Source organism: Neomonachus schauinslandi, chromosome 1 (genome assembly GCF_002201575.2).
Source record: "Neomonachus schauinslandi chromosome 1, ASM220157v2, whole genome shotgun sequence".
NCBI classification, from domain to species: domain Eukaryota; kingdom Metazoa; phylum Chordata; class Mammalia; order Carnivora; family Phocidae; genus Neomonachus; species Neomonachus schauinslandi.
This window is the reverse complement of record NC_058403.1, coordinates 204128329-204150853: the sequence shown is the minus strand read 5'-3', so window position 1 is coordinate 204150853 and position 22525 is coordinate 204128329. Positions and strand designations below refer to the sequence as shown.

The following is a 22525-nucleotide window of genomic DNA, read 5'->3' as shown; positions in this document are numbered from 1 at the left end:
AGAAAGAGGAAGGAAGGAAGGAAGGAAGGAAGAAAGAAAGAAAGAAAGAAAGAAAGAAAGAAAAAGAAAGAAGAAAGAAAAAAAGAAAAAGAAAGGAAGGAAAAAAGAGAGAAAGAAAGAAAGAAAGAAAAAAAGAAAAAGAAAGGAAGGAAAAAAGAGAGAGAGAGAGAAAGAAAGAAAGAAAGAAAGAAAGAAAATTGTCTTTATTTACAGATGATATGAACTAAATACAAAAATCCTGCAGACTCAACCCTTAAGAACACACTCACCATGATGAGCCCCGAATCAAGTGTAGAATTGTTGAATTACTGTGCTGTACTGTACTATACTGTTCTGTATGTTGATTTTATGTCCTGCACCAATAAAACTTTATGGAATTGAAAATGACACTTGCAGTAGACCTTTTGCAGAGATGGCCCCCATTCACCACTTATCTCTGTATCCAGGTACTTTGTAATGTGACTAAGGAGGTTCTCCCATTGAGAGGTAGAGTGTATTTCTCTGCCTTTGAATCTGGACTGAACATAACATTTTATATGTCCTTGGCTAATAGTGTATGCTGAAAATGACTGTGCTTCAAGGGGTTTTGGTGTGTTTCTGCTGCTCTCTTGTAACCCTGCCTCCACCATGTAAACAAATCCAGGCTAGCCTGCTGTAGGAGGAGAAAAAATGTGAAGCAGAAACCAGTTGCTCTAACGATGGCCAAACAAGACCAGTGTACCACCAGCAAGTCCCCCAAATGTGAGAACACAGCCAGGATTAGCAGAGCACTTCCAGTAGACCCACAGCTGACAGCAGCCTCATGAGGAGACCAGCAAAGAGCAGAAGACTTCCCCAACATAGACACCCATGCAATTTAAAAACAAAGCATTATCATATATTGTTTCCTTTTGGCATGGCTTGTTATGCAGCAATAGCTGACTGATACAATAATCAATGTAAACTGAGAATATTAAGAATAATCTACTGCTTCTTATTTTTGACATTTGTTCTGATATTTGATAGGAGTATGCATTATGTCCTGGTTATTCACATTTATTTCAGGTAACTGTACTAAAAAGTGACTACCATTGAGATTCCTTTCCAGGTACTGGTAGAGGTTAGAAAGACCTGTATGTTTTTGTAGGAATAACTTGTGGGACCCTCAGTCACAAGTTTTCATTCCCAGAGCATTACTGGACAAGAATTCAAGCTCTTGTCTGAGTCATCCTTTGATCATAGGATGGAAGAGGGCTTAGAGCATAACAAAGAAATTAATGACAGAGTGAATACACTTATTGTTCACTCACTCATAATATAACATTTATGACAACATTTTTAATAAGAGAGACATTAAGTTTAGGGCAATAGAAGGAGTAATATTTGTTGGCAGCACTGGAAATTTTCAAATAGAAATAGTAAATCATCCAATTAAATAATACAAAATCTACCACCAAATTCTTCACTCCAATTAATAAAACCCTCTAAACATGGACACCAAATATCCTACACTTGAGTAGATGAGTAGATGTACATCATCAAAGACACATTTTTTCTGCAATAAAATATGGTCTGATAGAAAATTTTTCTTAATCATATTGCAGGTCCTCTCTGATACTGAGCCCACATTAAGTCACTTTGTTTATGCAAATTTGTCTTTCTGAAGATTACACTTGAAGGGTGTTTTGCATAAGCAATTTTTGCCTTACTATTCTGTGCCAGGGATACTGTGGATGCTGAGCTGATAAAAGAACAAGATCCTCTTGAGGATCATGAAGCCCCATGACTAGCTACAAAACAAACTAGTAGGTTAAAGTCTATATTATCAGGAAGAGCATTTAAGGTAGTAACATAGAAAGTAATGGCAGACAGAGTGAAAAACTGTGATCTCAGAATTTCCTCTACAATAATATATAAAAATGGCCTCAATTGCCAAATGTAGTTTATTTCATAAAACTAGGATAGTTCATCACCCTATGAGGCAAATATGAATCACTAAATTGTTTCTGATTCAAGGTTGGAACTAAATTTGGAAATTAAGAAAAAAAAACAAGAAAGATTGTTGGCTATCAAAAGGAGCAGAAAGATTAATAAAGCAGATGAACTTTAGAAGAATTGAAACTCCAGGATATAAATAGAGGGATTAAGTTCTTCTTTCATGATCTGATTAAAGAATAACAATTTCTGGATGTTAAGCATTAAGGCTGCAATCATAGGTACTTCTTAAAAAATGGCCCTTTAATGACTTCCCCCTGAAAAATACATTTAGAGCCCCCTTTAGGTCTTTGTTCCTCAGGCTGTAGATGAAGGGGTTCAGCATGGGCATGACCACTGTGTACATCACCGAGGCTACTGCACTTGAGTGGAGTTCTGGGTAACAGCAGAGCTAAGGTAAACTCCTAGGCTCGAACAATAAAATAAGGAGACAACTGAGAGGTGAGATGCACAGGTGGAAAACGCTTTGTACTTCCCCTCAGCTGATGAGATCTGACGTATGGAGGAAACTATCTTAAAGTAAGAGTAAAGAATCCCAGCAAGAGGACCACCACCCAGCAGGATAGCTGCAAAATACATCACCATGTTATTAAGAAAGGTGTCAGAACAGGCAAGTTGGATCATCTGATTGAGTTCACAGAAAAAGTGGGGGGATTTCTAAGACTGTATGAAAGGACAGCCACAACACCATTAAGGTTTGTAACAAGGAATGCAGAACACTCATGATCCAGGACACCAGAACCAGCAGTCCACAGAGCCAGGGGTTCATGGTGACCATGTAGTGCAGAGGGTGACAGATGGCCACAAAGGGGTCATAGGCCATCACAGTCAGGAGGAAGTTGTTCAAACCTACAAAAAGTATGAAAAAGTACATCTGCATGATGCAGCTTTCATAAGTTATGACTTTGCTCTGTGTCTGGATGTTCATCAGCATCTTGTGGATGGTGGTGGAGGTGAAACAGATGTCTACAAAGGACCAGTTGGCAAGGAAGAAGTACATGGGAGTATGGAGGTGGGAGTCAGAGCTTATGGCCAGCATGATGAAGAGGTTTCCAAATACAATGACCAGGTACATGGAGAGGAAAAGCCCAAATAGGAAGGGCTGCAATTCTGGTTCCTCAGAAAATCCCAGAAGAAGAAATTCTGAAATTCGTGTATCATTCTCTGGTCCCATGTCATTGACATGACTACCAAAATAAGAGAAAAAGAGCATGACACAATCACGCATTACTAACCTGGCAGATATGTTATTGTTTATGTTCTGCACTCAAGAAAATGTTTATATTTGTGTATGGAGCATGATAAAAACACTAAAAATTAGGAATAGGAGGAAACTATCTCAACATAAAGCCATTTATGAAAACCCACAGCAAACATGATACTTGATGGGGATACAGTGAACATTTTTCCTCTTCGATCAGGAACCAGGCAAGGATGCTCACTTTCACAATTTCAACTCAACGTAATACTGAAAGTTCTAACCAGAGCAATTAAAGAAAAAGAAATAAAAGGCATCCAAACTGGAAAGGAAAAAATAAATTTATGTGTGCAGATGGTATGATCTTATATGTAGAAAATCCTATAGATGCCACAAAAACACTAATAGAACTAATAAATTAATTCAGTCAAGTAACTGGATACAAAGCCAACCCTCAAAAAATCAGTTGCATTTCTACATATGAACAGTGAACATCTGAAAACAAGAAATAACAAGTGTTGGTGAAGATGTGGAGAAGAGGGAACACTCGTGCACTGTTGGTAGGAATGCAAACTTGTTCAGCTACTGTGGAAAACAGTATGGAGGTTCCTCAAAAAATTAAAAGTAGAACCACCTCATGGTCAAGTAATGCTGCTTCCCAAAGAAGACAAAAACACTAATTTGAAAATATACATGCACCCAATGTTTATTGCAGCATTGATTACAATAGCCAAGATATGGAAGCAGCCAAGTGTCCAGTGAGATACACATACACACACACACACACACACACACACACACACACACACTGGAATATTGCTCAGCCATAAAAAAGAATGAGCTCTTGCCTTTAGAAACAACATGGATCGATCCAGAGGTATATTAAGTGAAATAAATCAGACAAAGACAAATACCATATGGTCTCACTTATATGTATAATCTAAAAAACAGAGCAAATGAACAAACAGACAAATACAAAGAACAAACTGGTACTTTGCAGAGGGTAGATGTTGGAAAAGTAGATAGAGGGTATTAAGAGGTACAAATGAGATCCTGCCATTTGCAACAACATGGATGAATCTAGAGGATATAATTGTAAGTATTGTAGAATGTTTAGATTTGGAGCATGCTTGGTCTCTAGTGACACCTCCCCTATCTGACAGACTAAAAGGTCTCTGGATATTGCTCAATGTTCCCGGGAGGACAAAATTGCCCCCAGTGGAGAACCAACATTTTATTTATTTTATTTTATTTTTATTTTTTATTTTATTTTAGTCATCCTTGTTAATAGTTTTATTTTTTGTACCTGGTTTTTTTTTTATTGTTATGTTCAGTTAGCCACCATATAGTACATCATTAGTTTTTGATGTAGTGTTCAATGATTCATTAGTTATGTTTAACACCTAGTGCTCATCACAGCAGGTGCCCTCCTCAATACCCATCACCTGTTACCCCTTCGCCCTCAGCCCCTTCTCTCAAACCGTCAGATTGTTTCCTGGGGTCCATAGTCTCTCATGGTTTGTCTCCCTCTCTAATTTCTCCCCCTTCGGATTTTCCTCCCTTCCCCTATAGTCCTCCATGCTATTGCTTATGTTCTTCATATGAGTGAAACCATATGATAATTGTCTTTCTCTGCTTGACTTACTTCACTTAACATAATCTCCTCCACTCCCATCCATGTTGATGTAAATGTTGGATATTCATCGTTTCTGATGGCTGGGTAATATTCCATTGTATATATGGACCACATCTTCTTTATCCATTCATCTGTTGAAGGGCAACCTGGCTCCTTCCAGAGAATCAGCATTTTTACTCAATCTCAAAATATTTTTGTATAATTGATATAATAGCAATTTAATGAGAAAGAATATGAAAAACCATCAAAAGTGTGAATGACTCAGCCACACCCTGAAATATTATGCAATCACTAAAATAATGAATTAGCATTATACTGGTTGATGCAGACAAGACTGTAAGGTACTATTGAGGGAGACAAGCTATAAAACAACAACAACAACAACAAAAAAAAAAACTGTACCAGAGTTAAAGACTATTTACAATGAGCATAAGATTCTATGCAAGAATTGGTATAAAAGTGTATTAATATTTGTGTATAATGTAGAAACATAAGTTTTAAAAGAAACTAAGAACTTAAGGAACAAAGGATAGCAGTAGGAGTGAGAATAGGTTAGGCACGGAGCTATCTCAAACTACAGTCTGAAACACAATGACAATCTAAAAATAATTTAATAGGCAGGCATAAAATAGTGTTAATATAATGACATCAACATGGATCACTAATTCAAGAATTAAAGTGCTAAAGACTTGGAAACAGGGGGCGCTGGCTGGCTCAACAGTAGAACATGTGGCTCTTGATTTTGAGGTTGTGAGTTCAAGTCCCATGTAGGGGTAGAGATTATTTTTAAAAAACTTAAAAACTTAGAAATAAAAGAATATATCAAAAAGTCTTTTAAAAAGTGGGGAGGAAGCATTATCTAAGGTTATAATTTCATCTTAGATAAAGATATATTAATTCATATTTGTTTAGGAAGAAAGGTGAACATTAGTCAAAGGATAAAGAAGAATACCTTCCAAATGAGGGCTGCAGGTGATGTGATTTTGAGAAATAGATCTAATCACAAAAGGCTGAAAGGTAGAATAGGGAATAACAGAAATGTGAACACAGGTTGGAAATATGTATAAAAGGTGATTTATTACTTCAAATGATGCGGAAGAACTTTCTACACTTAAACAAGCAAGGGAGGGAGGAAAATATAACTGAATGATAGGTTTAAGCACACAAAATGTATTAACTTTCCTACTACCCTCTAATACATCTACACATACATAAAGGAACCAAAGGTCAAATGGCAAAGTTGGTGGAAAAACTCCAATTCTTATGTTTGAAAAAATGCAATAAAAAATAGGAATATAAACACTTGAAACCCACCCAAGAAAAGCACAGAACTGGCACCGACAATTTGCAATAGAGAAAGCAAACGTCTAAGAAACCCACAAATATATTCATCCTGGCCAGTAAGGAAATAATTGGTATGTAAACCTTTTTTTTAGTATATCCCTTTCACCTATTAAATTAAAAAAAATTGATTGGAATGCCCAGAATGAAAAAAAGACTGTGAAATGTATGTATCATGATCTATTGGTCTGGATCTTTCTCACCAGTATCTGGACACACTCAAATTTTCCCTTGCTTAAAAAGAATAAAAAGAATGCCCTCCCTTGACTGTGTATCCCTCATAGCTAATACCCTATATCTCTATTCTCCTTAATCGCAAAGATTCTTGGACTAGTGTTCTACTTTGATGAGACCACTTTCTGCCACCCATCACCACTCTTCCATTAGCACTATTTAATCCTCAACAATCCCCCCCTGCATGGCTGATTTCAATGTTTACTTTTATTTTTACAATCACAAAAAAATATATTAATTAGTCAAGCAAGTCAACAACAACAGTGATGTCCAGGTGCTGGACTAGCTGGATTGACTCTCAGGTGGCTTCAGGTAAATATTTTCACCGTTTTATTCTCCCTGGCCCTTTCCTGCAGTACCTGCTGGGTTTCCAGACTCAACTGTGGAAGTCCAAATTCTTCCCTGGATGGTTGATGATAGTGATTAAGCTCTGTTCTCAAACAATACAGCAGGAGTCTCCTAGCCAGACTTAGGAGTCCAGAAGAAATACCTGTGTCCCACTCAGCCCAAGATTGCACCTGCTGAGGGACAATAGCAGAAGAGATATTTACAGCTCCCTATCTGTTCCTAAGGCATATTTCCCTCCTGTTTCTCCAGCCGCTGGGCACATCATCCCCCGTGGGACATTGGTCTGCACAGATAGGAATTTCTTTCCTAGTTTCCTGTTCCCAAGAGACCAGTTTACCAGACAGGTGAATCTAGTTATTACTCTTCCCTGAACTCACCTGCATCCCATAGAGCTAACCTCTTACAAACTCATCCCAACCCTGAGTTCAAGGTTTCTCCAAATCAGAGTGAAGAACTTTTCTTTACTAGGCTCCTTGGGTCTCCCAAATATCGACTCATGGTGTGGACACAGCACTAGTATCTCCAGATGATTGCTATTCCCCCCTTCAACAAGGTGAAGAACTCTTTCCTTTGACATAAAAACTGAGGACTACAGTTTTGGCTTCCCCGACACTTTTGCCGAAACAGTTAAGAGTTCAATGCTTTAAGATAAATTAAGAGCCGTTGTTTTGTCTTAATTTATAAAATATTTTGGTAGTTAAGAGATATATATTTAGGTATAGAGCTTCAGGTTTACAAGATGAAAAGAGTTCTGGAGATGGATGGTGGTACCAGCTCACAACAATGTGAATATATTTAATCCCATTGAGCTGTACACTTAAAAATGGTTAAGGGGCACCTGGGTGGCTCAGTTGGTCTAGCCTAGGACTCTTGATCTCAGCTCAGGTCTTGGTCTCAGAATGGTGAGTTCAGGCTGGTTGTTGGGCTCTGCACCAGGCATGGAGCCTATTTAAAAATAAAATAAAGTAAGAGGTGGGTGGAAGAGGTCATTGGGATTGAGGAGAGCACTTGCTGTGATGACCACAGGGTAACGTAGGGAAGTGTTGAATCTCTAAATTGTACATCTGAACCTAATATTTCACTGTATGTTAACTAACTGGAATTTAAATAAAAACTTAAAAAAAAAAAGAGTATACTGGGGCACAGGGGTGGCTCCATCAGTTAAGAGTCTGCCTTCAGCTCAGGTCATGATCCCAGGATACTGGGATCGAGTCCCACATTGGGTCATTGTTGGGCTCCCTGCTCAGCGGGGAGTCTGCTTCTTCCTCTCCCTCTGCCCTTCCCCCTGCTTGTTCTCTCTCACTCTCTCTGTCAAATAAATAAATAAAATCTTTTATAAAAATGAGCATACTTATCTTAATGAATACTGAGAAATTTATAGAATTGTTGAATCATTATATTATACCCCTGAAATTAATAAAACACTTTATGTTAATTACAGTTAAATTAAAAATGTTTTAAGACAAAATTAAAATTTTTTTAAAAGACAAAAGGATAAAAAGATTAGCTGTGATTGTCCAGGTGGGACGAAGGTAATCACAATGGTCCTCCAAATGTTGAGGAGGGAGACAAAAGAGTTAGTGTCAGAGAGACTTTGAAAATGCTGCCATGCTGGCTCTGAAGGTGGAGGAAGATCCATGAGCCCAGGAATGCAGGTGGCCAGCAAGAGAGACTGGAATGGGAAAGGAAACATTTTCTCCCTGAGGCTCCAGAAGGAACTCAGCCCTGCAGACATCTTGCTGTTAGCCCGATGAGACTCCTTCCAAGCTTCTGACTCCAGAACTGTAAGAGCACATAAATATTTGTTTTAAGCAACTAGGGGATATTTTACAGCAGTGGGAGGAATCTCATATGGACATAGTCAATAAAATTATTTGAGGCAACAGAGTTTAAGCCTCTCAATTCACTCACCAGCTTCCCTTGTATAGGGCAATTTTACATTAAAAACCCACAGTAGGTAGAAAAGAAAATGTAAACCAATTTGGAGATATTCTGCCCCATCAGCTGGTTCAGTGGATTCCTCACGGCGTAAACGTGTGTGTGGTTTGACTCTGAGGCCTTTGAGGTCTAAATTAAGGTCACTCTTTATAATTACATCTTTGTATTTCTGCATCTTTTTATTTCACATACATTCAGAAGTTTATTCTTTTCAGTGCTGTCCTCTCCATCTCTCAGGTTACCTATCAACATAAAAGATGAAATCATAAATGCATTTGTGTGTGTACACATGTGATGAGCTTATTTGAAAGAAAATGTACACAAACATACACATGTCCAAGACACAACCATGACTCTCAAATGTTTTCTTTCAGGTAAAAAAGGAAGTTCCACACATTTTATTCATCCCCACAATGGCCATATAAAGTTATGGTTAGAATCCCACATTACCTTCAGAAACAGGAAATATGATGCTTGGGATGGTTAAATTTTAATAATCACCTAACAAAGCAATAAAAACTTATGTATAGTCTTAAATTACACACAAATAGAAACTAGCACTACATACTCTTTATATTTGTGTAGCTCCTTTAATTCACCAAAACGAACCCTTTACATATGCAGGTTATTTTGTATAATTTTACTCCAATGATCTATTCAGTGGAACAAATCAAATGGTGCATGGCTGTGGGTAGGATCGAGAGCACAGGTAGCTGATTCTCATTGATACTGTTCATTCAACACCCCTTAGTATTTGTGACAAATATTAGGAAAAGGGAGTTCTTTCATGTACCAATAAAAGAGTCATATTAACAAGTAGCATTCGAAGTTTTCAAATAGAAACAGGAAGATAATTCCATGATAAAACATAGAACAAACTAAGCAATCCTTCACCTCAATGAATAAACCCACTCAGTCGTGGACACCAATCATCTCTGCCTCAATAAATAGATGCACAGCATGAAAAAGAACTATTTTGGATCATAATAAAATAGGTGGTTTGAAAAATTGCACCCTCTTAGTTCTTAAATTTTTTATTTCTTTAATGCCAGTATAATTAACATACAGTGTTATATTATTTTCAGGTGTACAATATAGTGATTCAGCAAATCTATACATTACTCGGTGCTCATCACAATAAGTGAACTCTTAATCCCCATCACCTATTTCACCCATCCCCCCTCCTCCCCTATGGGAAACACCATTTTGTTCCCCATATTGAAGAGTCTGGTTTTTTGTTTGTCTCTTTTTTCTTTGTTTGTTTTGTTTCTTAAATTCCACATAAGTAAAATCATATGTATTTGTCTTTGACTGATTGATTTCACTTAGCATTATACCCTCTAGATCCATCCATGTTGCAAATGGCTACAACGAAATAAAAAGCTTCTGCACAGCAAAGGAAACACTCAACAAAACAAAAAGACAACCTACTTATATGGGAGAAGATATTTGTAAATGATATATCAAATAAGGGGTTATTATCCAAAATATATAAAGAACTTAAACAAATCAATGCAAAAAAAGTAATAAAAATTCAGTTAAAAATGACTAGAAGTAATATACAGACATTTCTCCAAAGCAGATATACAGATGACCAACAGACACATGAAAAGATGCTCAACGTTACTTATCATCAGGGAAATGCGAAGCAAAATCACAATGAGATATCACCTCACATCTGTCAGAATGGTTAAAAATTAACACACGGGAAAACAACAGATGTTGAGGAGGATGTGGAGAAAGGGGAACCTTCTTGTACTGTTGGTGGGAATGCAAACTGGTGCGGCCACTCTGGAAAACAGTATGGAAGTTCCTCAAAAAATTAAAAATAGAACTAACCTATGATCCAGGGATCACACTACTGGGTATTTACCCAAAGAAATGCATCCTCATTATCTGTGGTCATCTCTGACACTAAGAACATTATCAGGTCAATCTATTTATTCAAATTTGTCTTTCTATGTAGACTCCATTGGGAGATATATGTTTCCTAACCACTGTTTGCCAGTGGCTATGGTAGGCTTTCTGGACACCTAGGTGAATAATAGAATAAAACAAGGAAAATATTTTTTTTAATTTAAATTCAATTAGCCAACATACAGTACATCATTAGTTTTTGATGTAGTGTTCAGTGATTCATTCGTTGCATATAACACCCAGTGTTCATCACAACACGTGTCCTCCTTAATGCCCATCACCCACTTACCCCATCCCCCCACTCACCCTCCTTTCCACAGCCCTCAGTCATAAGCCCACAAGAGGGCTTATGACTTTTATGACTTAATAAAGTCATACAAAAATGACTTTTTTAAACCATGAGTCAAGAGTCTCTCATGGTTTATCTCCCTCTCTGATTTCTTCCCATTCAGTTTTTCCTCCCTTCCCCTAAGATCCTCTGCACTATTCCTTATATTCCGCATATGAGTGAAAATAATTTTAAAACCCAGCAGCAGGTTTGTAGGGAAAGTCCCTGACATGAAGCTTTTGCTTTCTGAGATACGCATTTCAAGGACAACCATGTGGAATAAATGTACTGTCAGGTGTGGGACACAATTCTCAGAGAAGCACTCAGGCTACACCAGCCGTTAAGTACCTCCTCAGAAAGATCTGGGTATCCTAGATATGACATGTGAGTGACACGGTTTTCCCTCCGTGCCAGAATTTCACTCATGTTTTAAACTTGTCAGTAGAGACTGAACCTGCAAACCCATAGCCACTCTGCCCACAGACCCCAAGAAAGACAGGACCCCCAGTTGTGGACTTTCTCTCTCGGGCTCTGAATCTCTATGCTCCGCCCCCAGGCTGTCTTCCCACTGCCCTCCAGGACCTGTGAGGATAAACCTGGTTTTGTTAGAGTTCTCTGATGGTTGATGCTGAGGTGTGTCTTGCAGTCACAATAAGAACCCAAGGGCAGGTGCAGCCACAGCAGAGGCTCGGGTCCGGGAAGCATCTGTGGGAATGTCCACAAGCACAAGGGTGCAGGAGAGTGCCCGGGCTTTCCTAGCCTGAGCATCCCTGTCAGGAGCCTGAGACTTAAAGGGAACAGCGTTAGAGTCCACCTTATCAGGAAAAAGAGTGAAGGTAGTGATGTAAAAAAAAAAAAAAAATCAACATTGGAAAGCCTCTGTTCATGATTACAATGTGTAACAAACTTCTGTTTACCAAAACATTGTGAAATTGGCTTGAGCCTAAATTGTCAAGACGGGTGAATAAAAAAACACAAATCCTATAAAATAAAAAGCTGTTATATTATAAAAGTAGAATCAAAACCAATGAGGAAAGCAAGACTTTTGAAATAAATGGTGTTTGGACAATTGGTGCTTAGTTAGAAGCAAAATAACATAGATTTGTATCTTAATGCCAACCACTTATTGGCATAAAATGAGTGAAATTGTAGAAAAATAAAATGACTAAAATGAACTTGTAGAAAAAATATAAAATAGCTGTGGACTTCTAGAAGAAGATTAGATTCTAGATTAGATTAGATTAATCGTCTAGATTAATCCTCTGAGCATACACCAGATGGAAGTAAAAGAACTGAGAACATAATTGATGGATTCCAGGGCGTGATTTCCACCTTTTTCTAGTTTCTCAGGCTGGAACGTCCTTGGTGTAAATTTTAAGAAAACTTAAAAATAAGTGTAAAACTACAGAAAATGTATAGAACACATTGGCTATTATAGAAAAATAAAGTGTAGACATGAAAAAAATAACTTTTAAGCCAATTAGAATAAAAATACCTAAGATGCCTAAAGATCTAAATATGCAAACCAAAAATATAGGAAGAACACATGCAAACAAATATATAAACACAAAAATGTGTTAAACTTTGTAACAATCAAATGAAGTGAAATTATAATATTAAGGAAACCTTAATAAATCTTAGTGTAGGGTTTGATTTATTTCTAAGTCTGCAGCCCCCCAGAGACAGAATACTTCCTAGCTGGGGTGCTGACTTCTAGAAATGGGCATTTATGTGTTAGGTGTTAAACTGTTATTATAATAAGATTTGACTGGAAGCAACATAACATGATGCCTGAGAGAGCCCCTGAATCAGGCAGCCCTCCACAGACCTAAGAAGGGGTGAGCCATTTCAGCACAGCTGTGACCTTGAGTGAGTCAGCTAGATGTTATAAGCTCAGTCTCCTCCTCCATAATAAACAGGGAATCATATTAATCACAGAACTATTTTTGGAAAACTTACATGAGATAATATGTATAAATACTTAAACAGTGATGGCAGACTGCTATTATTATTTTTTGTTATCAAGATCCATATCAATAACCAAATTTCTTGGGCACCTGGGTGGCTCAGTCAGTTAAGCCTCTGCACTGGGCTCAGGTCATGATTCCAGAGTCCAGGGATCAGTCCCACATGGAGCTCCCTGCTTAGCAGGTAGTCTGTTCCTCCCTTTTCCTCTGCCCCTCCCCCAGCTTGGCGAGCGCGCTCTCTCTCTCACACACGCGTGCGCTCACTCTCTCTCTCTAAAACAAATAAATAAAATCTTAAAACAAAACAAAACCAAAAAACCCACCAAATTTCTTTTCTAGTTCAAAAGCTTTCATTAAATCAATGCATTTTTTTTTTCTGGTCCTAACTATATTTAACCACCCACCCATCTATTATTCACTCAACAAATATTCACTGAGCATAAACTTCATCCTGAGAACTGTACTAGGTACGGCAGTTTCAAAGTTAGGTAAGAGACAGTTCTGAAACTCAAGGAATCTATATTGTGGATAACAGAGAAATTTAGTAAAGTTAATGTCACTGGAAGGAAAATAATCAGATCAAGAAAAAAAGGGGGGGCAAATCTTTGAGTTGATTTTATTCACGTGACCAAAGAAAACATCTCTGTAAATGAGTTTTTAGGACATTTCCAAAATAGGCACACATCCATCACTCTGAGGATAGATATTAACTACATGAGATTTGAGGTATTGTTTTAAGAAATCCAAGCCATTACCGAAGATTACCAAGAAAAATAACAGGTTGTATTCATACCAAGTGAAAATGACTGGTTTAAAGTAGAAAGGGGAACGCAGGTTTAACTGGAAGCAAAATAGAGAAGATAAGGAAGACCCAAGGAGAGAACTGCTTTAAAATGTGTACACCTAGGGAAAAAATAAAAATATTGGATGAGGGAAGCCAGGATTTCTGGGCTTCCATATTGTGGGCCCAGGTACTTAGGAGAATCCTGTAATGGTTCCTGACGCCGAGAGGCACCACCCTGCTGAGGAGCCTATTCAGGGCCCCCCTTCATGTCCCTATTCCTCAAACTGTGTTTAGCATGGGGGTGACAATGGTGTACATCACCGAGGCCATCTAACTCATCCTAGTGGATGAAGTTGCTGCAGAACTGAGGTCGACCCCAAGCCCTGTGCCATAGAACAAGGAGACCACCGAGAGGTGAGACCCACACGTGGAAAAGGCTTTGTACTTGCCCCCAGCTGAGGAAATGCTGGGTATGGAAAAAACAATTTGATATCAAAACGAAAGTATTCCACGGAAAGGAATCACAGCCAGATGCCCAGTTGCAGAATACACCACTATGTTGTTGATTAGGGTGTCAGAACAGGCGAGTTTCAGGACTTGAAGATCACAAAAAAAGTGTGGGATTTCCATATTTGTGCAGGACAGCCTCAAAAGCACCAAAGTTTCCAACAGGGAGCCCATGACACTGATGCACCAGGACCCCAAGGCCAGCAGCCAACACAGCTGGGGATTCATGATGACCGAGTAGTGTAGGGGTTGACAGATGGCCGCAAAGTGGTCGTGGGCCATCATGGTCAGGAGCAAATTGTCCAGGCTTCCAAACACAATGAAAAAAAAAATGTCTGGCTGAGGCAGCCTGCATAGGTGATAACTTTCCTCTGAGCCTGGATGTTCAGCAGCATCTTGAGGACGGTGATGGAGGTGAAACAGATGTCAGCAAAGGACACGTTGGAGAGGAAGAAGTACATGGGGGTGTGGAATCTGAGCAGATAGCCAGGATGATGAGCAGGTTCCCAGTGAACGTGACCAAGTGTATGGACAGGAACAACCCAAAAAGCATGAACTGAATCTCCAACTTCTCTGAAAACCTCAGGAGGAGAAATTCGGAAGCATGTGTTTTATTTCCTGATTCCATGTGGATGAAATAACTAGCAGGAAAGAGAAAAAAATCAGCATTCAATGACCACCACATTGACAGCACATAAATTTCAGGTGAATGGATTAATAAAGTACTACCCTGTTATAATTGCCTCAGTTGGGGAATTTGAAATGCTTCCATCATTCCCTCTGCTGCCACTACCATCTGGAAATGTAATCCTACTTCCAAAGCAGTTGTGACCCTTATAGCCTGGCTACTCAGAGTGTGGTCCGTGGACCAGCAGGAACAGCATTGCCCAGAGCTTCTTTGAATGCAGACTCCTAGGCCACATTCAGACTTGCTGAATCAGAATCCACATTGTGACAAGATCATGGGGGGTTTCCCTCATGATGACTGAGTAGTGCTGGTCTAGAACATCTGTGGGTTTCAGTCCTTCACCTTTTATCTCCTCACTTTTATTTCCCTCTACACCTTCCCTCAAACCTCCTTACTTCATATGTAGGCAAAAATAGGAGCTCAATAATTAGGGCTGTTTTCTGCCCTCTGTGTGGAGTCAATAATTTTCATCCATCGATCTTAACTGTTCTAAACACCGTGTGTGAATCCTACATTTAGTTTTTCAGTGCAAGTATCTATAACTTTCACAATGATTTGCATTGCTTCCGTTATCCAGATTACATTATTTTGCATGTTCATTTTGTGACACTCTATTCTTTGTCATTGGAAAGCCAGCCATTATTCCTTCTATCTTTTATCTTTGAGTAGAATTTGTTTAAGCATCATTTTTAAGAGTAAATAAGCACTGCATATTACACTGATGTTGTATAAGGGCATGTTTTTTATTAAGGTTAGGATTCCAAATCCTGCACATTTCATGACTCCAAGTCAAGGCTCTTCTCATTCTGCAGGGCTGCCTCAGGCAGTCAGTGCTTCACAAATAAGAGGAAAGGCTCACGTTGGAATAAAAAAGAACCTGAGAGGTGAGCAGACATAAGGGAGGGTCGGTTCCTGCAGCAGGAGGAGAGGGGCTGTACAATGATGCTCTGAGAAGAAAAGCAAGAAACCTGAGAAGTTGTGAGGAGAAAGAATCCTCTTCAGACATGAAATGTGCAGGAACTGGAATCAATCCCATTTCACTATCTCATCAACCTGACTTTCCCCAGAAGACATGGTTAATAAAAGCTTTCTTCCCACCACACCATTTTCCAGGAGTACTTACTAGACTGCTCTGGCTTCCCTCAATGCCTCACTCAATGGATTTGGCTCTACTGGTCCTTCCTTCCAAGGGCAATTGATGTAGAAAGAACAAGAAATGGGGGTCAGGAGCTGGTTCTTTGGAGTGGGTGGACATCTCAGAGAGGCATGGAGAGGCTGTTCTTAGTCTGTGGCTGATGAGGAGCAGGTGAGCCCTGCAGAAGAGGATTCAGAGGCTGAATACTCAGAGCTCCTTATTAAATAAATTCCCTTCATGTTACTCAATTCTCCAAGCAATTCAGCTCTCCTGAAGCCAAGGCACCATAAATAAAGGAAAGTTTTTTGCTACTTCAGTCCCCATGTGCCCACCTTGGGAACCAGGTACATACTCCCTTTCTACCAATGGGTTCATTTCCCCTGGAATGGACATCTCTCCAATGTGTATCGTCTCTCATGCAGGCACATGAAAAAGACCATGCTGTGAGTCTCTGAACTGCTGTGACGGTGGGAGTGACAGTTTCCAGTGTCTGACTCAGAGATATAGCTATGTTACCTGTCCACATCCATCCCAACTAGGACCCTCCCTGGACCTTCGCCCTGACTTCTATTTTGAACACTTCAGACAGATCCTGAAGAAAATGTATGAATCTTTGCATTTGATGGATGGTAAATTTTTTGGCTACAGAGGTAGAATTTTCTTCATACATGTTCCGCAGATCCAGTTATTCGGGTTTTTCATCTGGGGTAAAGGCATTCACATCTTTAAACACACATGACTATTTTTTTCTGACTATATACCCAAGTAGGCTATTCAGAACATTCCTTTCTAATGGGAAAGAGTATTTTGTGTGTTTTCTTGTTCGTGTTGTGTTTGTTTGGGTTTTTTTTAAAGATTTTATTTATTTGACAGAGAGAGACACAGCGAGAGAGGGAACACAAGCAGGGGGAGCGGGAGAGCGAGAAGCAGGCTTCCCGCCGAGCAGGGAGCCCGACGCGGGGCTCGATCCCAGGACCCTGGGATCATGACCTGAGCTGAAGGCAGACGCCTAACCGACTGAGCCACCCAGGTGCCCCGTGTTGTGTTTATTTGAGTATAGCTGACACACATTGTTACATTAATTTCAAATGTACAACATAGTGATTTGACAAGTTTATACCGTATGCTGTGTTCCCAAGTGTAGCTACCATCTGTCCCGATACATAGTGTTACAATATCATTGACTGTATTCCTTATACTGTGCCTTTTACTCTCGTGGCTTATTCCTTCCATAACTGGAAGCCTGTAGTTCCCTCTCCCCTTCACCCACTCTGCCCAACCCGCCACACTCCTCTTCTCTAGAAACCATCAGTTTGTTCTCTGTATTTATAGGTCTGATTCTGCTTTTTGCTCATTGTTTTTTTTTACATTCCACTTACAAGTGGAATCATCAGGTATTTGTTTTTCTCAGCCTGACTTATTTCACTTACCATAACATCCTCTAGGTCCATACATATTGTCTCAAATGGCACAATCTCATCATTTGTTATGGCTGAGAAATATTCCAGTGTGTGTGTGTGTGTGTGTGTGTGTGTGTGTGTGTACCACATTTTCCTTCTTCATTCATCTATTGATAGGTCGCTTCCATATCTTGGCTATTGTAAATAATGCTGCAGTACACATAGGGGTGCATATATCATTTCAAATTATTGTTTTTGTTTTCTTTGGAAACAATAGTGGAATTATTGGATCATATGGTAGTTCTATTTTTAAGTTTTTGAGGAAACTCCATAATATTTTCTGAGTGGCTACACCAGTGTGCCTTCACAGCAACAGTGCTGGAGGGTTCCCCTTTCTCCACACTCTCATCAACACCTGTTTTTTCTTGTATTGTTGATTTTGGCCATTTTGCCTGGTGTGAAGTGGTATCTCATTGTGGTTTTGATTTGCATTTCCCTGAGGATGAGTGATGTTGAACATCTTTTCATGTGTCTATTGGCTATCCTTATGTCCTCTTTAGAGAAATGTCTATTCAGATCCACTGCCCATTTTTTAATTGGATTGTTTGTTTTTTATGAGGTTTTTTTGTTGTTGTTGAGTTTTGTGAGTTCTTTATGTATTCTAGATATTAACCCCTTATCAGATCAGTAGGTTGTCTTTTTGCTTTATTGACTGTTTCCTTTGCTGTATAAAGGCTTTTAATTTTGATGTCGTCCCAATAGTTTATTTTTGCTTTTGTTCCCATAACCTTAAGAGGCTAATCTAGAAAAACGTTGCTATGGTTGATGTCAGAGAAATTACTGCCAGTGTCCTCTTCTAGGATTTTTATGTTTTTCAGGTCTCACATTTAGGTCTTTAATCCATTTTGAGTTTATGTCTGTGTATGTAATTAGAGAGTGGTCCAGTTCCAGTTTTTACGTGTAGCTGTCCAGTTTTCCCAGCACTATATAGTGAAAAGATTTTCTTCTCCCCATATTTGTGCCTCTGTTGTCATAGATTAATTGATCATATAATCATGGACTTCTATCTGGGGTCTCTAATCTGTTCCATTGATATGTGTCTGTTTTTGTGCCAGTCCCATACTGTTTTGATTACTGTAGCTTTGTAGTAGATCTTGGAATCTGGTATTGTGATACCTCCAGCTCTGTTCTTCTTTCTCAGGATTGCTTTGGCTATTCAGGGTTTTCTGAGGTTCCATACAAATTTTAGTATTTGTTCTAGTTTTGTGAAAACCACTATTAGTATTCTGATAGAGATTGCAGTAAGTCTGTAGGTTGCTTTGGGTGATATGGACATTTTCACAATATTAATTCTTCTAATCAATGAGCATGGTATACCTTTCCATTTGTTCATCTCATCTTCAATTTCTTTAATCAGTATATTATAGTTTTTGGAGTACAGGTCTTTTACCTCTTTGGTTAAATTTATTCCTAAGTATTTTATTCTGTTTGGTGCAACTGTAAATGGTGTTTTTAAAATTATTTTTCTTTCTGCTACTTCATTGTTACTGTAGAGAATTGTTACTGACTTCTGGGTATGGATTTGTAACTTGCTCTTTACTAAACTCGTTTATTACTTCTAGTAGTTTCTTGGTAGAGTCTTTAGGATTTTCAATGCATAATAATCATGTCATGTGTAAATAGTGAGTTTAAATTCTTCTATCCAAATATGGAGGCCCCTTAAACCTTTTCCTTGTCTGATTGCTGTGGCTAGGACTTCTAGTAATATGTTGAATAAAAGTGGTAAAAGGAGACATCTTTGTCTTGTCCCTGATATTAGGGGAAAAGATCTCAGTTTTTCACCATTGTGTATGATGTTAGCTGTGGGTTTTTCATATAAAGCCTTTATTATGTTGAGATATGTTCTGTCTATCCCTACGTTGTTGACAGTTTTTATCATGAATGAAAGTTAAATCTTCTCCAATGCTTTTTCTACATCTATTGAGATTATCATATGCTTTTCAGCCTTCATTTCGTTGATGTGGTATATGACACTGATTGATTTGCAAATACTGAAACGTTCTTGCATCACTGAAATAAATCCCACCTGATTGTGGTGAATGATCCTTCTAATGTATTGTTATATGTGGTTTGCTAAAATTTTGTTGAGGATTTTTGCTTCTATCTTCATCAGGGGTGTTGGGCTATAGTTTTCTTTTTTTGAGGTATCTTAGTCCGGTTCTGCTATCAGGGTAAGCCTGCCTTCATACAATATATTTGTTAGCTTTCCTTTCTCTTCTGTTTTTTGGAAGGTTTGAGGTCAATAGGTATTAAATCTTCTTTAAATGTCTGGTAGGCTTCCCCTATGAATCTATCTGGTCCTGAACTTGTACTTTTGGGTGGTTTTTTGATTACCAATTCAATTTTGTTACTTATAATTGTTTTGTTCAGATTTTCTATTTCTTCTTGGTTCTGTTTTGGAAGATTGTTTCTAGGACTTTATCCATTTCTTCTAGGTTGTCCACTTGTTGGCGTATACTTTTGCATAGTATTCTCTTATAATTCTTTGTATTTCTGTGGCATCAGTTGTTACTTCTCCTTTCTCATTTTGTATTTTATCTGTGTCATTTCTTTTTTTTTTTTTTTCTGCATTAGTGTGGCTAAGGGTTCATCAATTTTGTTTAACTTTTCAAAGAACCAGCTCTTGGTTGCACTGATTTTTTTCCATTGCTTTTCTTAGTCTCTGTGTCATGTATTTCTGCTCTGATCTTTATTATTTCCTTTCCTTTACTCACATTGGGCTTTGTTTGTTCTTTGGGAAAGAGTATTTTGAATATAAGATCAGTACTTGATAGTGATTTAGAGCAGGCATACCAAATGTGAATTGCCTTAATTTAATTTCATTGGCCCTATATCCATATAGACGCTATGCTTTCTTTCTAGTTAGAAGAGATATCTTCCAACCCTGTTTGATGTGAATCAGCTATACCAGTGCGATAGATACTACCTTAGCCATGCTTCCCTAGACTTTTTCCTTTCAACTATATCGTTGAAGTATAATTATATATAATAAACTACCTACTTAAAGTATACAGTTTGGCATGTGTGGCAAACAGAGCATAACATAGAGTTGTGGGTTGAATCACTATGTTGTACACCGGAAACTAATGTAACATTGTGTGTCAATGATCCTTCAGTAAAAAAAGGTTATACGTAAACAATGAATCATGGAACACATGGAACACATCAAAAACTAATGAAATACTGTAAGGTGACTAATATAACATTTTAAAAAAAGCATTAACTGCTAATATTGTTTATTTTTATTGAATTACAGTTTGAATATACATAATAATGCAAACATGTATTATAGTTAGGATTATATTTTAAATTGTACCTTAAACATATGTATTTAATAATGAGAAGCCATTAAGTAAAAAAAATTAAATAAAGTATACCATTTGCTGCATTAAAGGAGTTGTACAAAATTTAGGAGCACATTCTGAATGATTCCAATTGTGGATAATTCCAGAAAGTGCACAATAAGCTTTAACAACTTGGTTATGTAACTTATTAAAATTCAAATCCCCTGAGCCTCAGTTTTCTTATTTCAGAAGATGATACGGGATTATAAAACTAATTTCAGGGAGATATTGTGAGTCATAAACAAAGATGTGGTCATATTTTGTACATCCCTAAGAAAATGTTCAATGGTGAGCAGTATGATGTGAGTGTGTGTGTGTTTATACACATTTTTCTTTGAAGTAAACCTGGGTGCTCATATGCACACAAACACAGACTCATTATTAGGTGATCTTTCATGTCACAAGTAAGCTTGAGAGAAAGTGGGAGAGGATAAGAATGAAAAGAATGAACATTTGGATTAGCATGAAAATCAAAGTATGTAAAAATTTAGACACAAAGATTTAAGATAGAACTAGTCACCTTAAGGATTCAATTTTTTCTACCTTAGTGCCTGAAAATCAGTGTGTCTCATGGCATGGGAGATTTTCTGTATCAGCTATTGGGGTTGAACAACTCCAAAGTGACTTCAGATTTCTTTGTCTACTTCAAGTAGGATATCAACACAGTACATCCTTATCTAAGAGAATATAAATGAAAAAATCCAAGGCTAAATACATTTCCCTTGAACAAAGTGTTATTAGATAAATGTCTGGATTAGATTTTTATTGTAGTTGCAAGAAATGACCATGCTGCTGCCTTAAAACAAATCAATTTATTTTCTGATAGTTCTGGAAGTCAGAATACTGAGATAAGTCTCCCTGGGCTAAAATCACTCTGTCTGCAGAGAAGAGTTCATTCTGGAGGTCTGAGGGAGAATAGATTTCTTGCCTATTCCAGCTTTAGAGCCACCTGTACTCTCTGGCTCATGTGCACTCCCTTTACCTTCAAAGCCAGCAAAATAGCCTCTCAAAACCTCTCGCTGACTCCAAGACTTCTGTCTTCCTCTTTCACAACTGGGGGACCCTTGTGATGTATTGAGCCCAGCTAGATAATCAGAATAACTTTATCCGAGGGTCAGCTGACTAGCAATGTTAATCCCATTTGCAACCTTAATTCTCCCTTGCCATGACACAAGACATATCCAAAGATTCTGTAGATTAAGATGTGGATGTATTTGGGGGTCATTATTCTGCCTACTAAAGTGTTTTTCAGAGGTATATTTGATGTCAACTCTGGGGACCTCACTTTGGAGAATCACACACACAATTTATTTCAGACTCCAGGTAGAGTACTTAGACTTTTCTCTCCAAATCAAACATGAAGAGGATCACATGAGTTATTTATTAACATCACCCTAAAGCTAAAAAGGGCAAAGTAAACCCTCAACTAAATAAATTCAATATCATCTCAAGGTTAAGGTAAAATGCAAGGAGGTCAGAACTCTGGAAGTCAGGCAAATTCATGAGAATGTGTATATATAACTGGATTCACCTGACTTCTACTCTGGTCTCCCAGGAAGAGAGTATCAGCAGGAAAAGTTTCCTTTCTGTTCACATCAGTATCCCACAGAGAATGGAGTGCTCTGAGGTGGGGTTAACAATGGAAATAGTCCCTAATGAGCAGACACAGGGAGCTGTAAATATCTCCTTTGCTGCAGAACTTCAGCATGTGAAACCTTGGACTGGC

General features: G+C 38.2%; 1 protein-coding gene and 1 pseudogene across 1 annotated transcript; both read right to left on the bottom strand.

Annotated features, from left to right (window-relative positions):
- Positions 1-2226: 2226 nt before the first annotated feature.
- Positions 2227-3191, bottom strand: LOC110574524 (olfactory receptor-like protein OLF4). Its single transcript, XM_021683217.2, has one exon. It carries the CDS (start codon positions 3185-3187, stop codon positions 2609-2611), a length of 579 nt encoding a protein of 192 aa, XP_021538892.2. The 5' UTR covers positions 3188-3191; the 3' UTR covers positions 2227-2608.
- Positions 3192-13944: 10753 nt separating this feature from the next.
- On the bottom strand, positions 13945-14800 carry LOC110574489 (annotated as a pseudogene).
- Positions 14801-22525: the final 7725 nt, after the last annotated feature.

Excerpts from the sequence above, each read along its gene's own strand:
- LOC110574524 (XM_021683217.2), bottom strand. The coding sequence starts at position 3,187 with ATGCTCTTTTTCTCTTATTTTGGTAGTCATGTCAATGACATGGGACCA.